The 15000-nt window shown below is 45.8% G+C and overlaps 2 protein-coding genes across 2 annotated transcripts in view; one reads left to right on the top strand and one right to left on the bottom strand.

Moving 5' to 3' along the window:
• Positions 1-2205, top strand: part of uevld (UEV and lactate/malate dehyrogenase domains) — an 11020-nt gene extending 8815 nt beyond the window's left edge. Inside the window, exon 12 of the mRNA XM_063196601.1 lies at positions 475-2205. Within this exon, the coding sequence (XP_063052671.1) occupies positions 475-639 (165 nt within the window). The 3' untranslated portion in view covers positions 640-2205. The remainder of the gene's footprint in view (positions 1-474) is intronic.
• An 815-nt stretch (positions 2206-3020) lies between these two features.
• si:dkeyp-19e1.3 (USP6 N-terminal-like protein) overlaps positions 3021-15000 on the bottom strand; it is a 48424-nt gene continuing 36444 nt past the window's right edge. Inside the window, exons 9-14 of the mRNA XM_063196598.1 lie at positions 13644-13764; positions 12566-12660; positions 11920-11985; positions 10620-10719; positions 8226-8378; positions 3021-6611 (exon numbers count right to left, since the gene is read on the bottom strand). Coding sequence (XP_063052668.1) covers positions 5221-6611; positions 8226-8378; positions 10620-10719; positions 11920-11985; positions 12566-12660; positions 13644-13764 — 1926 coding nt within the window. The 3' untranslated portion in view covers positions 3021-5220. The remainder of the gene's footprint in view (positions 6612-8225; positions 8379-10619; positions 10720-11919; positions 11986-12565; positions 12661-13643; positions 13765-15000) is intronic.

The following is a 15000-nucleotide window of genomic DNA, read 5'->3' as shown; positions in this document are numbered from 1 at the left end:
ATTTCATGCTGTGCGCCTTTCATCTTTTGTGTGGTGGTAAATATTTATTGTTGGGGCGTACATATTTTATGTCTACACGTTTTTGTGTGTTTGTTTGAGTGTGTGTGTACATGCGTACGTGTGTGCATGCATGCATATGCATGTGGACATGTGTGTAGACACTTTGCTTGTGTGTGTGCGTGCGTGCGTGCGTGCGTGCGTGCAGGGCTGGGGTGGCATCAGAACTAAAGTGTTCCTGAGTCAGCTGTGTGTGTATTTCATGCCACACATGTCATGTGTGATTGTGTGCGTATTTCATGCTCATTTGTGATTATGTGTGTATCTCATGCTGCTCGTGTGTGTGTGTGTGTGTGTGTGTGTGTCTGTGCGTGCGTGCGTGCGTGTGCGCGTGTGTGCGTGTGTGTGCGCGTGTGTGTGTGTGTGTGTGTGTGTGTGTGTGTTTGTGTGTGCGTGTGAGTGTGTGCGTGTGTGCAGGGCTGGGGTGGCATCAGCTCTTCCGTGTTCCTGAGTCTGCCGTGTGTGCTGGGGGCGCTGGGCTCCACGCGGCTGGCCGGCATCTCCCTCGTTCAGGAGGACGACGCCAAGCTGAAGGACAGCGTCTCTTCCCAGGACACACTCATGGCACAGCTCAGGCTCTAGACAACACACACACACACTCACACTCACACACACACACTCACTCACTCACACTCACACTCTCTCACACACACACACACACACACACACACACACACACACACACACACACACACACACAGCGTCTCCTCCTAGGACACACTCACTCACACTCACACACAGCTCAGGCGCTAGACACACTGACCCCTCCAGACAAACACATACACTCACATCTAGATGTCTCGCATGCATGCATGCACTCACACTCCTGTGCCCCAACCTTTCTCTCCTATGCTACCGCCTCTGCACTAACACACACACACACGCACACAGACACTCACCTCAACCCCATTCAACACAAACGCCACCAACTCCACAAAACACTCCCTTTGCTTCTGCACTACCCCTCTCCCCAACTCCTACACAACATTCCCCCGCCCCCTACCCACACCCTCCCCCATACATCGAGTCCTCAGCACCCCCAAACTTGACACCCAGACCATCTCCGTCCTGTTCTCCCCAATGATGCCCCCGAAGTGAGGTCGGTGCACCAGCCAGGCACGTCTCTGATGCAGGAGGGGGATGGATGGGACAATTTATATGGTACTTCCTCACCCCCTTCTGATCGATCACCTGGTGGTGCAACTGGGGCTCTCAGGTGCTAATGTTTAGGCTTCTTGTGTACTTGATCTTCACATATTATGAACAGAGAAACACCAAAGATACAGCTTATGTGCGCTGTCAAGGTAGTGGTCTATGTGTAGGCCTACTGCGGCGGTTTCCTTTGTGCCTCAATCATGTTTACGTGCAAAGCACTACCAATCATGGCAGGGGGCTATTCCAGAAACCAGGGTTAAGGCCTATTCATACCCCTACGTGTAAAGACTGTTATGGATAAGTACACTATGGGATGTTTCACACGGTCTAACTGCTGATTTCACACATTTTTTGACGTGCAATAGAGAAGCTTAATTCATGTATGGTACGTTACAGATATAAAACAATTGGAATAAACCTGCCACACATCAGACAGACAGATATATTAATGTGTTGCCGATAAGAAGGTATGAACAGAAATGCGCTCTTATGACCAAACGCAGGGCATGAATGGGCCTTTAGTCTAACTCTGAGCAAGTCGAAACTCTTGTAATAGAACAGAAATGTGGATGTGTTTTTTATTGAAGCATAAGTCTACAAGTCTCTTCTATTAGGATGTTTACAAATCAGTAGCTGGTTTAGTAAGTAAAGCACCTTTTTGGAATATGCCCTCTACTCCAAAAAACTGCTTATTTATATGCTAAGCCAATCACGTCTTGCCTTTCAAATGCTCAGGATGCGAGCTTGGATTTAAAAGGTATGATGCACTTTAAGCCTAACACGCGTGCATGTGTGACATGCCCTGTGCTGTACAACTCACTCCAAAGACAAATCGTCTATTTTGAAATGTTTCTGAATGGTATTTTGCTATCATGCTTGTATGTATATTTGTGAGACTTCATATTAAGTTACTAATAGTGCAATCATTGTCTGCAGTTATTGGACAACATTAGCAGGTGTTTTAATTTAAGACTTTAAGAGACTGCGCTTGCAGTTTTAAGTGTGGTTTACTAAACGGTATGTACGTTCACATTCACTTGTCTATTTAAATATTTTTTCCTAGTTAAATGTGGCGTATTAATGGGCCTTGAACACTAGTACGTGTCCTGACCAGATTAGACTGGACATGACCTTTGGTGAAGGATTGGGCAATTGCACTGTAAACTGTTGGACCAAGTCTCCCATGCTTCCCAAAGACTTTAGTGAAGGAAAAGGGTAACAGGTCCACTCCAGGGTTAAATCATGTACATTTGGCTACCATTTTATTTGTATGTGGTGAAATAATATTGTTAGGGACATTAATGACACATTATTGAGGTTTATGACTGTTGTCATAAGTCATGAGTCATATATTTTTTTGAGTCTCACGTCAACTCAACTTGAGATTCCAAAAACTACAAGACGCATTATGACAAGTCATGAACATCAATATGTGTGCTTCATTTTCCTGACTGGTAATGTCATTCCTATGAAGATTACACACCCATATGTAGATCATATCAAATAACACGTTAAAGAATTAGAACTTACAAAGTCTGACTGTGGAGCAGACGAAACATTTTCAAGCTACAAAGGCGTCCAGTTGCCTAACAGCTGAAGTCTTTTGACTAAGATGACCTGGATGAATTATTTGGGAGACAGGGAAGATGTATTCCTGGGTCTGAAGGAACAATTTTATCAGGAAAGCCAAATGGGTTGATCTCAAAGCAATGTACATGTCATACTGTCATAGTAACAAAAATATATATTTTATCGTGTCAAAAGTGTAATCTTGTGTATAAACAAAATAAAAGACGCCACACACAGACAGGAGTTGAGCTTTTGTCTTTTTTTCCTTCTTAAAGTAATAACACCATTCAAGAGATCAGAGGAAAGCCTTTGGCCTTTGGCTTGGAGCTCCTCTCTTCCTTCACACAAGGATGAACCTGAGACACTCATGCTGAAAACTTAAATACTTCCATTACACGCAAAACAAACAGGGATACAAAAGTAGTAACAAAAACATAGTAGTATAAATTACAAATAATAAAGCATCAACTAACCTTCATAAGGAACAAAATTAAAAGAAAAGCAAAAAGAAAAAAAAAAGTTTAAAGTAAACGTGTTTATGAACGTCCACCAGATGGCGATATTGCTTCAGAAATGGCACTTGGCTGTTACTCCCGTGTGGAACTTCACACATAAATGGCAGCATGCATGGGTACAACAGATATCCATCCATCTACGACTCAATCTGGGTCAGTCCCAGCTTTAAAGCCTTGCTTTCACATAAAAGGTGCCCCTGTTGATATACCTGATATTTAAACGTCTCTTCATAGATACAGTATATATTACACCACTGTCTTAGGTCTGTACATTTGGCTTACAGTATTCCTTTTAAACAAAACTCACTGAAGTATCAAAAAAGCTGAAGTTTTACAAAGATGCTGTATTCACAATTGAAGGTGACACCAAAACAAACAAAAAGGAGAATGACGGCAGGACTCAGGAAGTATTGCTCATCGTTGACACACTCTCAAACAGGAAGTGTGAGCAGATTAGGTTTTTGGCGTGCTTGGTGTGGTGTGTGTTTGAGTGCGCGCGCATGTGTGTGTGTTCTTTTTAAAGGTGTGACTTCCATGACACAAAAGGTGCGTAAGAAAAAGCAACAGTGCTCTGGGTGTAACGTACGGTCGGTACGTGTAAGTAGACCAGCACAGGAGAGCTGGCATGGGGCTGGTGTCTATAACGTCAGTGGTGAGGCGGCTGACACTGGGGCTGAGGTTGGGGCTTTGGCTGCACTAACAGCTCCAGGCTGGCTGGCAGTTATGGGAGGAGAAGGAAACTGGGAGGACTCTGGGTTACTTTAGAAAGCAGGTTTAGCTACTTAACTAGGTGTGTCAACTCTGGGCTGGTGGTAGATCAACTAGTAGAGGGCATGCAGAGCTGTATAAAGTAGAAGTAAGTACTCTTACAGGTGTAATTACAACACTTGTGGTATGATATTGCATGGTCTTAACTGCAATATCATACTACTAATAGTAATTACACATGTAAGAGTACTTGTACTTTACACAACTCTTAAGGGCTCTTTCACCCGTAAGGCTTCTCTCTCAAAGCAAATAGACTCATAAGGGCCTTCTCTTAGATAGCTACCACATTCTCTCAGTCATCATAGCTGGCTTAGACACTAACCCACATACTTGGAATACTGTGCAGGCTATGTTAACCTTGAGGAATTTGTAATTCTAGGAAAAGAGAAGCCCTGTGGTTTTGTTTTCGTTGAAGGACGAAATTGAAATTATTTTTTATTAGGAAGTTGACTACTCATGCCGAGTTAACTTAGCTTGAGTTGGGTTGCGAGTCGACTAAACCATCTTTTTGGAACATGGAGATGGGCTAATTTCCCAGTGCTGTTGCTGACAGTAATACTGCTTAAAGGGACTTGACTTGCACTAGGATGCACTCAACCCCATCCTCAGCATGCAAGAACACAAAAACATGCACGCATACACCAAAGAATAAGAATAATACAAACGTTTTGGAAGACGCTCAAGTCTTACTATTAAATATGTCCTTCATACAAGTCCAGCTTCTGAACGAAAAATATTTTATAAAACTTTTTGATCCCAAGGTTAAAAAAGAAAAGAAAATATGTCTATACAAACCAAAGTAACAAAAGCAGCCAAATACAAAACAAAGCACAGAACACAGAACAGAACACAACCAATCTTTGGAAACATAACGTCACATGTAACCCAGAAGTCCATAATGTTCAGATCATATAAAACGAAGGTAATTGTTGGTCATTGGTGACCATATGGCTCTTTCGAATGTGAACTTTGGAAAATGTTTTGTAAGAATTTATCAAGCAATATCCAAGTTTGTTAATATGAAACAAAAGAAATTGTTCATGGGTATTGTTCATATGGCTTCTAGAAAGTCACCGTCTTTGTCCGGTGATTGTTGTCCATATGTCTATATGAAATGAAGGTAACTGGTTGTTCTCATTGATGTTCATATGGCTTTTTAGAAGGTTACTGACTTTGGCAGGTGATGGTTCTGCGCATGGAGGCGGTAGAAGTCCGTGTCTGGCGTCAGCGCCACCCGCACCCCAGCTGCTGGTGGCTGTCTGTTGGGTTTGAGGGAGGTGGGCGGAGGTCCGCCCGGTGGCCCGGTGGCCGACCGCTGCTCCGAGGGGGGGCTGCGGTGGATGTGAGCCCCCAGCCGCACTGCCTCTCGGCTGGCCGAGTGGTGGCAGGGCCTGGGGGAGGAGGCGCTGGTGGGTAGTGTGGGGAGTGGGGGAAGGGAGCTGAGGCGGTCAGCGAAACACGGAGGGGGCACGGGGAAGACGGAGTCTGGCGTGACCCAGCCGTCCTGGCCCTGGTACTCCAGCTCCTGGGGCAGCTGTGGGGGCGGTGGGGTGTGGTAGCCTGAGGGAGGTGGAGGGCGGTCCGCTGACCTTTCCTGCTCCTCAAGACCACAGAAACCAGGCGGTGGCGGAGGGTACGTGGAGAAGTCCTCCAGGCGAGGTACCAGGCCGGAGCGGATCCCCAGGCTTTCCTGAGCGTCGTAGCCCGATTTGGTGGCGCTGCTGGGCAGGTTGGCCGCCTGCCTCAGCAGCCTCTGCAGCTGCCGGTCCTCCTCCTCGTCCTCCGTGTCCACCAGGGGCTCCGACAGGTTGCTGGCCTCCGACAGGTTGTCATACTGCGAGGTAGCCGAGGGCCGGCGGTTGCCTGCGGGGGAGGGCACCCCCAGGCTGGTGGGGAAAGGGTGGGTGAGCCGGGCGATGCGGGCCCCCGGCTCCTCCACGATGAGCTCCAGGGGCCCCGGACCGGAGCCGGTGGGGAAGCCTGGACACGCAGCAGCAGGAGCAGGGGCAGTTGTCGAGGGTGGTGCCGGTGGGCTGTCAGCGTAGATGGGCGGTGGAGGGGGGAGATCGGGGAAGTCCAGAGAGTCCACGCTGCGCCTGTTCAGGTCCAAGGGCTGAACAGGGGGCGGGGGCCACTCGCAGGTGCCTGAGGGGTCCTCTGAGTCCTGTGGTGGTGGTGGTGGTGGTGGTGGATCACCACCGGCTGCTCCCAACACTGCGCTACTGGGTGGCTTTGTAGACAGGTGGGGAGGCAGGGGCTGCTCCTCCATCCGCTCCGGCACTCGCGCCAGCAGGGACTGGTTGTGCACCATCACCGGGTCAGGTGAGGGTAAGACCGGCTGGGGATGGGGCTGCTCTGGCTGGGGTGCGGTGGGAGGAGGGGGGGTTGTGTCAGAAGTGATGGTGCCCTGATGGGGAGGCTTAGGGATGGGCACGGGGATCGGGCCTTTTGACTGAGGGGGGACGGTAGGGGGCTGTACTGGGATCAGGAGAACAGGAAGAGGACGCTCCTGGCCCAGTGGCCTCTTGGGCTGCTCATCTCCCTTTGCTGAACACATGGGGAAAAACAACATGAGTTAGCAATATAATGGGAAAGAGGAGATGCAACATAAGTCAAGCATGTAGGAGTAGAAAGTGGGAGATACAACATGATTCAGCTTCAAAGTAGCAGGAATAGCAGACATGATACAAGACGAGTCATGAACTACAGATGCAACAGAACACAAGTCAGAAACAGAATAGCATGGATGCAGACCTGACTTGACATGACTAAGTTATTATGGTATGGTCAAAGCCAAAACATACTGTGGTTTTCATAGTGCTGAGACTGGAAAATGACAGCACCTCCTTTGTCTTGTGACTGGCAAAGGATTACTATTACCATTACTACTACTACTAGGATTACTATTATATGACACACACAGTGCAGTATGACAACATTTACTGTAAATGTGCACTGTGAATGATGGCGGCCAGAGTAAATATTGCATCTGTGCTGCTCATTGAAACGTTGCTGCCTATTGCCAAACTTTATCTTTTCCAATGAAATAAACTTTTACTAGTATGACCAAAGCACAGTATATTTTGCAGCTAAAAATGTCTAAAAATGTACATTTTAAAAGGCAGACATTGAAAAGATCCACCTTTTAATGTATGAAAAGTTCAATTTTTCCAGTCATAGTGAATACTTGGAATTTCATGGTGGTGGTAAGTATTTGTGAACAAAGGTATTTGTGAATGGGCAGCATGAATTCTGGAAATAAACTACTAGAAATATTACACAGTTAAGATATTTCTTTACACTCATGTAGTTACTGTCCTTTTCCTTTGTAAGGCAACATGAAATACGACTACAGAGATAAACAAACCATGAGTCAGCCATGCACTGGGAAAGTGCAGAAGCCAGACCCAGTCATCCCCGGAATGGGGTGAATGGGAATGTGTGGGTGTGTGCCGAAAGAGCTTAAGAAGATGTCAACGGATCGTGTGCCTGGCAAGCTCCAGCTGCTTGACAATTGGCAACTAGCGAGAAATGCCAACAATGCACACTGATCAGACTGTGTTACATGTGCAGATAGCCGTATTAACAACGCTGGAGAAAGCTATGCATGCTAAGACGGGGAATTGGTAAATGAGAGCAATGGCACTTCATCACACCAATAGGATATTTTTATATTTCAAATCACTTCAATAACCCCCGTGGGGGTCCCGGACCCCAGTTTGGGAACCCCTGCCTTATGCAATAGCAAAGAGGATGCAAGCTATGAACAACAACCTCCAGTTGCTCGGAAGCTTGGAACTGAAGTGCTTTTGTTGATCACTCAGCATCTTAGTCCTTACTCTGTTACAAATGGAAGTTACAGCTCAATTGATAAACTGCACCATTGGAATGTGTGTTGATTGTGTTTAAATCTGTTTGGAGAAACGTTGAATTTGCAGGATGCAAGTAGTCTGATGACTGAGGTCAGAAGTATTGATGTTAAATTCCTTTGTGTAATTAATGCAATGCACAAGGCTGTGGGCAGATAACACATCAGTAGTGAATGCATCTCTGAGTTTGTGTGCTTGTTTGTGTGTGTTTATGTTTTGCCCCTGTGTGTGTGTGTGTGTGTGTGTGTGTGTGTGTGTGTGTGTGTGTGTGTGTGTGTGTGTGTGTGTGTACCTGGAGGAGGCAGGTCCAGCTTCATCCTGCGTAGTTCGGCCATGGAGGCCTGCAGCTGTTCGATGACCAGGTCGTCTGTGGTGCAGTAGGAGGTGGCGATCTCCTCCTGGAGGAACTCCCGCAGGTCCTCCAGACACATCTTCACAAGACGCTCTGACAAGACACAGGCACACACATTACATTTTTACATTACATTGCACTTAGCTGACACTCATTTTATTCAAAGCGACTTACAGTTATTATTTTTCAGGGTATTGGTTACAGTCCCCAGACAAGACACAACACCCGGTCAGACAAATCAGCCAATCACATGGACATGTGATACTAATTATCAATACATCACATCTGCTAAAACAACAGCTATAACAACTGTTTTCCTTGCACTCTTTTCTGACAGCTTCTCTAATTGGGTGCTTTTACCCATATGACACAAAAAACAGTTGCACATTATTGCAGTATGACCATGATGAATACTATGATTTAAAAACAAGGTCACTAAAGTATACAGTGAAATTGCAGAATGCAAGACATATGACGTAGGGTTTTTTCAATCATTATCATTTTGCAATGATATCTCCACTACTGAAAATGATAATAATGATGATACTTAAGGCTATAGTAAAGTAGGCCTATAGCAATAGTAATAGTAGTAAAATAAATAGCAGCATTGGGCATTGTCCTGAACCATAGAGCACAAAAAAATGTTGTACTCATTTGAGATTAGATTTTTTTTTTATGAAAATGTGTTAGTATTAATGCTGAATAAGCATGACCCAATGAAAGCAGAGGATGTTGCCTTTTAAATGCAAGATGCTCCATGTCTTCATGTATTCCAGAGGCTGAGATATTACATTTTTCAATGAAATTCATTTTTTTTTAAACCCTAAGGCATTGGGGACCTTTTCTACAGTAAAAACTGGCTTAGGCGCCAATGGGTTAAGTGGTGACATTGTCAGGGTCACCAACACTAAACATCTTGTACAACATAATGAGCTTCGGATGAAAGTTTTACAGTTATGTGAAGTAACCATTTAATTAAGTAATCATTTTAATAATTCAAGATATTACCAAAATATTACTTTCCCATAAAAATGACTACATACATAGGTGTCATTACCGCCCTATATTTTTGCACATCCTGTTATATCTGCTATAAATAAAACCAACCACCTAGTCACGCCACCATCAGTGTGACCTAAACTCTGCTGGCCTGTGTTAAAGGGGAACTCCAGTTCATTTCAACATTAAGATGTACAGTATTGGGGCTGTGGTGGCTCAGGTGGTAGAGGAATCCAGTCTGATCTCACGCATATCCAAGTCCTTTTAGCCGGATGCAGGGTCAAAGCGTAAAGTTCATGTAGGGCAACGCCACGGAAATAAAGATGGATTTACAGGAGCCTGTTCAGCAAACAAATGGTAGCAGGTAGCCCTCCGCCTTACCCCATCGATGTGTCCTTGAGCAAGATGCTTAATATCAAATTGCTCCTGGTGACAAGCGTGGTACCCTGCGTGGCAGCCACTGCCACCGGTGTGTGAATGTGAGTGTGAATGGGTGAATGTGAGGCATGCATGTAAAGCGCTTTGAGTGTTCAAAGGAGTGGAAAAGCACTACATAAATTGTCCATGTACCATTCAACATCTATTGGATTTTTAAATAATATTTGTAGTAAGTTGAGGTGTGTGTGTGTGTGTGTGTGTGTGTGTGTGTGTGTGTGTGTGTGTGTGTGTGTGTGTGTGTGTGTGTGTGTGTGTGTGCGCGTGTGTTTTTCCCCCCCATGTAAACAAACAAACCATACCACCATTAGAATGGCCGGCACCTTGGGGAAAGGGCTGCGAGTGAGCAATACTACTGCATGTTGAAATTGACAGGAATTCTCCACCAAGTGTGTGCTCGCCTTTGCCATGTGTAATTGTGTATTGTGAATTATGTGTACTGTTACAGTCAGAAAAAACGAATAAATACGAATGTAGGAAACGCCATGTTCTCATTGCGCGTCTGCTTGCATGGTTACAGGAGGGAAAATGTATAACTAGTCTGGCATAACCAATAGGCCTACATTTTTAAAATGTGCTAGGCCTACATAAATATATAATTAACAATTAACTGTCTGTATTTGTGTATGCAACTTGACACCTTAATTTCCCTCCGGGGGAATAATATAGTTAACCTCTAATCTACTCTTAATTCTGAGTGCAGGTCTGTGAGCGCTAGCTGCTGGTCTTTGCTAAGTGTAATTGTGAGTACAGGTCTGTGAGCGCTAGCTGTTGGTCTTTGCTAAGTGTAATTCTGAGTACAGGTCTGTGAGCGCTAGCTGCTGGTCTTTGCTAAGTGTAATTGTGAGTACAGGTGTGTGAGTACTAGATGCTTGTCTTTGCTAAGTGTGCTGTGCTTACTCTTGTGCAGCTTGAGGGCCGTGTAGGCCATGGCCGTCAGCACGCGCTCCCCCTCCAGGATGTAGATGTCCCACAGCCGCAAGGTCAACGTGAACGGGGTCTGGAGAGTGGAGAGGGGGAAGATAGGAAGGGAGGGGGGAGAAGAGAGAGAGGAAGGAGGGGGGAGAGCGAGAGAGAAGGACAGAATGAGGGAGAGACAGGGCAATCAGTGCTAAGTTTTAGACAATAATAAAAACAACAACAATTGAGAACGGGAAAGGGTTTTTGAGGCTCAGGGAGCAGGCGAGAGAGAGAGAGAGAGAGAGAGAGAGAGAGAGAGAGAGAGAGAGAGAGAGAGAGAGAGAGAGAGAGAGAGAGAGAGAGAGAGAGAGAGAGAGAGAGAGAGAGAGAGCGCAAGCAAATTGAGAGAAAAAACAAACAAACACATGCAGTCCCTACCAAGTTTTAGCGAAAAAAGACAACAACATTGACTCACTGTGGTACGGTAAAGGGTCTGGAGTTACAGTATGGGGGAAATGAAATGGAGGGAGTGACGACACTCAACACTTTGTTGTTAATTGTAAACCAACAACACTGGTGTGGACGTGTAGTATGTGTAACAATGATGATGAATGACAACTATTTGAGCCTATTAACAATATGACTACTGATCCACCTCAGAAAGCAGAAGTTCCTGTTCTACTGAAAGTGTGTGTGTGTGTGTGTGTGTGTGTGTGTGTGTGTGTGTGTGTGTGTGTGTGTGTGTGTGTGTGTGTGTGTGTGTGTGTGTGTGTGTGTGTGTGTGTGTGTGTGTGTGTGTGTGTGTGAGTATAATGATGATGTAACACCATGCCCATGTAAGTCCAATTCTATTATTAGAGATGCACACTGCATTCCTTTTGCCATTGGTCACCATGGTGACTCAAGGGACCTCGGGGGGAAGATGCGGCCTGATTGGATGGCTTCTGACTAACAAAAGGTCACTTCCTTCCCTTGGACACAATCTAGACAAAAAATATCACTGCCCACATGCAAACAAACACACAGGCTCAGTCACACAGTCACAATGTGTGTGTGTGTGTGTGTGTGTGTGTGTGTGTGTGTGTGTGTGTGTGTGTGTGTGTGTGTGTGTGTGTGTGTGTGTGTGTGTGTGTGTGTGTGTCCTGTGAACTGAAGCACCTCTACACCTGAAGGGGTTGCCCTTCCCATTAGAAAGGGTTCACATTAAAATGAATCTCCATTAAGACGGCTTCCCCCTATGAAGTGATTCTCAGTAAAAGCTGCTTAAAAAAAGGATTGATGTCAAGAAGGGATCACTCACCCTGTCGATGAAGCACTGCAAGAACCACTTGGTAGTATAGATCCCAGTCATCATCTGCTCCCGCTCCTGTGGAGAACAGCAGCAATGACAATGTGAGAGTGAGTGACTACAATAGCAGGAGTTGCCAGAGGTGGCGCAATATCAGAGGCTCTATATAGATTGTTTGCTCCATCTTCCTTTCCATGTGTTCAAGAAGCAAAACATCTCCATAAAATAAAATGAAAATAAAAACGCCCCAATACATTGTAGAGCTGGAGCAAAAAATTCTAACTGGAGCAGGAGTTGAGCAATGGCTTTCTCCATTATTCCATAATCTTAGACGGGGGGGGGGGGTCATGACAAACAATTCATTCATAAGGTGGCAGTTGGAAAGAGATGACAGTAAATATAACAGGATTTCAAATCTGCATACACTCACAGCAGGGCAGGGCTATTATTGATCTGTGTCAAAATGATTGGCTGCTCCTTGGCGCAGAGAATTGTGGGGCCTTGATTTCTAAAGGAAGTGGGCTACACTAGAGATCCTTTTCAGGGAAGGAGGCTTTTTAACCATTCAAAAGAGCCCAAACAGCCCACCCCTGACCACTACATATTTCTGGGTGAGCGAGGGAGGGAGGCAGGGGGAGGATCAGACCAAACCACCCACCAGATGTTTCTTCAACTTGGGCATGAGCTTGGCCAGGATCTGCTCGTGGTGGGTCTGGAAGCGCTGGAGCTTGGGGAAACCCGGGATGAAGAAGCCTTCAGAACGAGAGAGAGAGAGAGAGAGAGAGAGAGAGAGAGAGAGAGAGAGAGAGAGAGAGAGAGAGAGAGAGAGAGAGAGAGAGAGAGAGAGAGAGAGAGAGAGAGAGAGAGAGAAGGAACTGGTTTATTGACATTTCCCATTGTTAAGATATCCTGCATTCATTAAGGTATTAGATCACACATGGTCTAACTCTTTTCACTACCTCTGGATATTCCAGAACAGAACCAAAACAAATGAAAAGAAAAAGCATACACAATCTCCATTATACAATAGGAAATAGAGCAACTTAAAGTCTGCCATTCAGTTGAAAGGTTAAGGATACTTTAGTTGTGTACAGTCATGAAAACGGTTTTGAAAAACAGACAATGACACGTTGAATATTCTGTCCTATGTGTCGACCTGTGCCTATGCATTTTAGTATGCTATTCAGGGCTTGACACTGGCACCTGCCAACCGGCCAAATGCTAGTAAAACTTGTCTGTGGCTGGTAACAATTTCAGTGTCACTAACCAATCAGAATAGCGTATGTTCTGCATATTCTGCCCCTTGTGTATCAATTGTTTGTATTTAAGTTCAAGAAAAAGTTCAGTTACTCAGTTTCTATTTGTTTGTTTTATTTCCGTGTAGAGACCCATGCACTCGTCTTCTTGCTGTAAGCACCTCGTCTTCTGAGGTAGATGTACAGCGCCATGACAAAAAAACAAACAAATTTGTGGCTAGTAGAATAGTTGGATGGCTAGTGACTCGGGAAACCCACTAGCCACAATGGCTGGAAAGCGGAACAGTTAATGTCAAGCCCTGATGCTATTGTATACTATCGAATTATGTACTGAACGTACAAAGACACTACATTTTCAGTAAACATTCTTTTCTCCTTTTTAAACCCAAATCTTATTCTGATTAACTCAGAGTGCATGCTGATGGTGGGTTTTCTGGACAACGAGTCTGGCGCTGGTGATTGGCTAGCGGCGTGTCTTACCATGCATGGCATGCTTCTGATTGGTCAGGAGCTGGGAGAGGGCCCAGAAGGCGTCCTCCTCATTCATGTACATGAGCAGGATGGCCGCGATCTGGCTCATGCCCTGGCAGTAGCTCACCTCCTGAGGGGGAGAGAGAGAGAGAGAGAGAGAGAGAGAGAGAGAGAGAGAGAGAGAGAGAGAGAGAGAGAGAGAGAGAGAGAGAGAGACAGAGAGAGACAGAGAGAGAGAGAGAGAGAGAGAGAGAGAGAGACAGAGACAGAGACAGAGACAGAGAGAGAGAGAGAGAGAGAGACGTACACAGTAAACAGATCAACATCAATGACACCATCTGTCATGAACACGAAGTAGAGGTACATGCTTTCCATCTCACACACACACGCACACGCACACAGACACACACGCAGAGACACACGCAGACGCATACACACACACACACACGCACACGCACACAGACACACACGCAGAGACACACGCAGACGCACACTAACTGGCCCCCAAATCCAGACTGACAGAGGTGCATGTGATTCTGTCCAAATTCACCATTTACTCTCGCCTGACCCACTTTTAGACATGTTAGGATGCTGGGGGAAATGGGGACAACTAGACATGGCCATTTCCTCTGGTTAGCGTAGGGTATGTCTCATGCCATCACATGAGCACACCTTGACTAATATTTTATATGGTGCAAAGATTTTAAAACCTCTAAAAACCTTTTTGCATTCCTAGTGTGCGCAAGCACACAGATGTAGACATACAGACACATAGACAGACAGGAACACACACTCACTCACTCACTCACTCACTCACTCACTCACTCACTCACTCACTCACTCACTCACTCACTCACTCGCTCACTCAGTCGCTCACTCGCTCGCTCACTCGCTCACTCACTCGCTCACTCACTCGCTCTCTCACTCGCTCTCTCACTCGCTCTCTCACTCGCTCTCTCACTCGCTCTCTCTCTCGCTCTCTCTCTCGCTCTCTCTCTCGCTCTCTCGCTCGCTCGCTCACTCTCACTCTCACTCTCACTCTCCCTCTCACTCTCACTCTCTCACTCACTCACTCTCACTCACTCTCACTCTCTCTCTCTCACTCTCTCTCTCTCACTCTCTCTCTCTCACTCTCTCTCTCTCACTCTCTCTCTCTCTCTCTCTCTCTCACTCTCTCTCTCTCTCTCTCTCTCTCTCGCTCGCATGCATGCATGCATGCACAAACACACGCATCCATGCACGCATACCTCCCTGCTTTCTCTGGCCTTCAGGGAAGCAGTGACCAGCTTACAGTATGTGGGTGTCAGGTCATTGCAAATGCTTCTGCCCGTCACCCAGACACACACAAAGAGACACACACACACAC

Source organism: Engraulis encrasicolus, chromosome 4 (genome assembly GCF_034702125.1).
Source record: "Engraulis encrasicolus isolate BLACKSEA-1 chromosome 4, IST_EnEncr_1.0, whole genome shotgun sequence".
Classification (NCBI taxonomy): Eukaryota; Metazoa; Chordata; class Actinopteri; order Clupeiformes; family Engraulidae; genus Engraulis; species Engraulis encrasicolus.
Note: the sequence above shows the minus strand (reverse complement) of the source record. Positions and strands in the feature narration are given on the sequence as shown.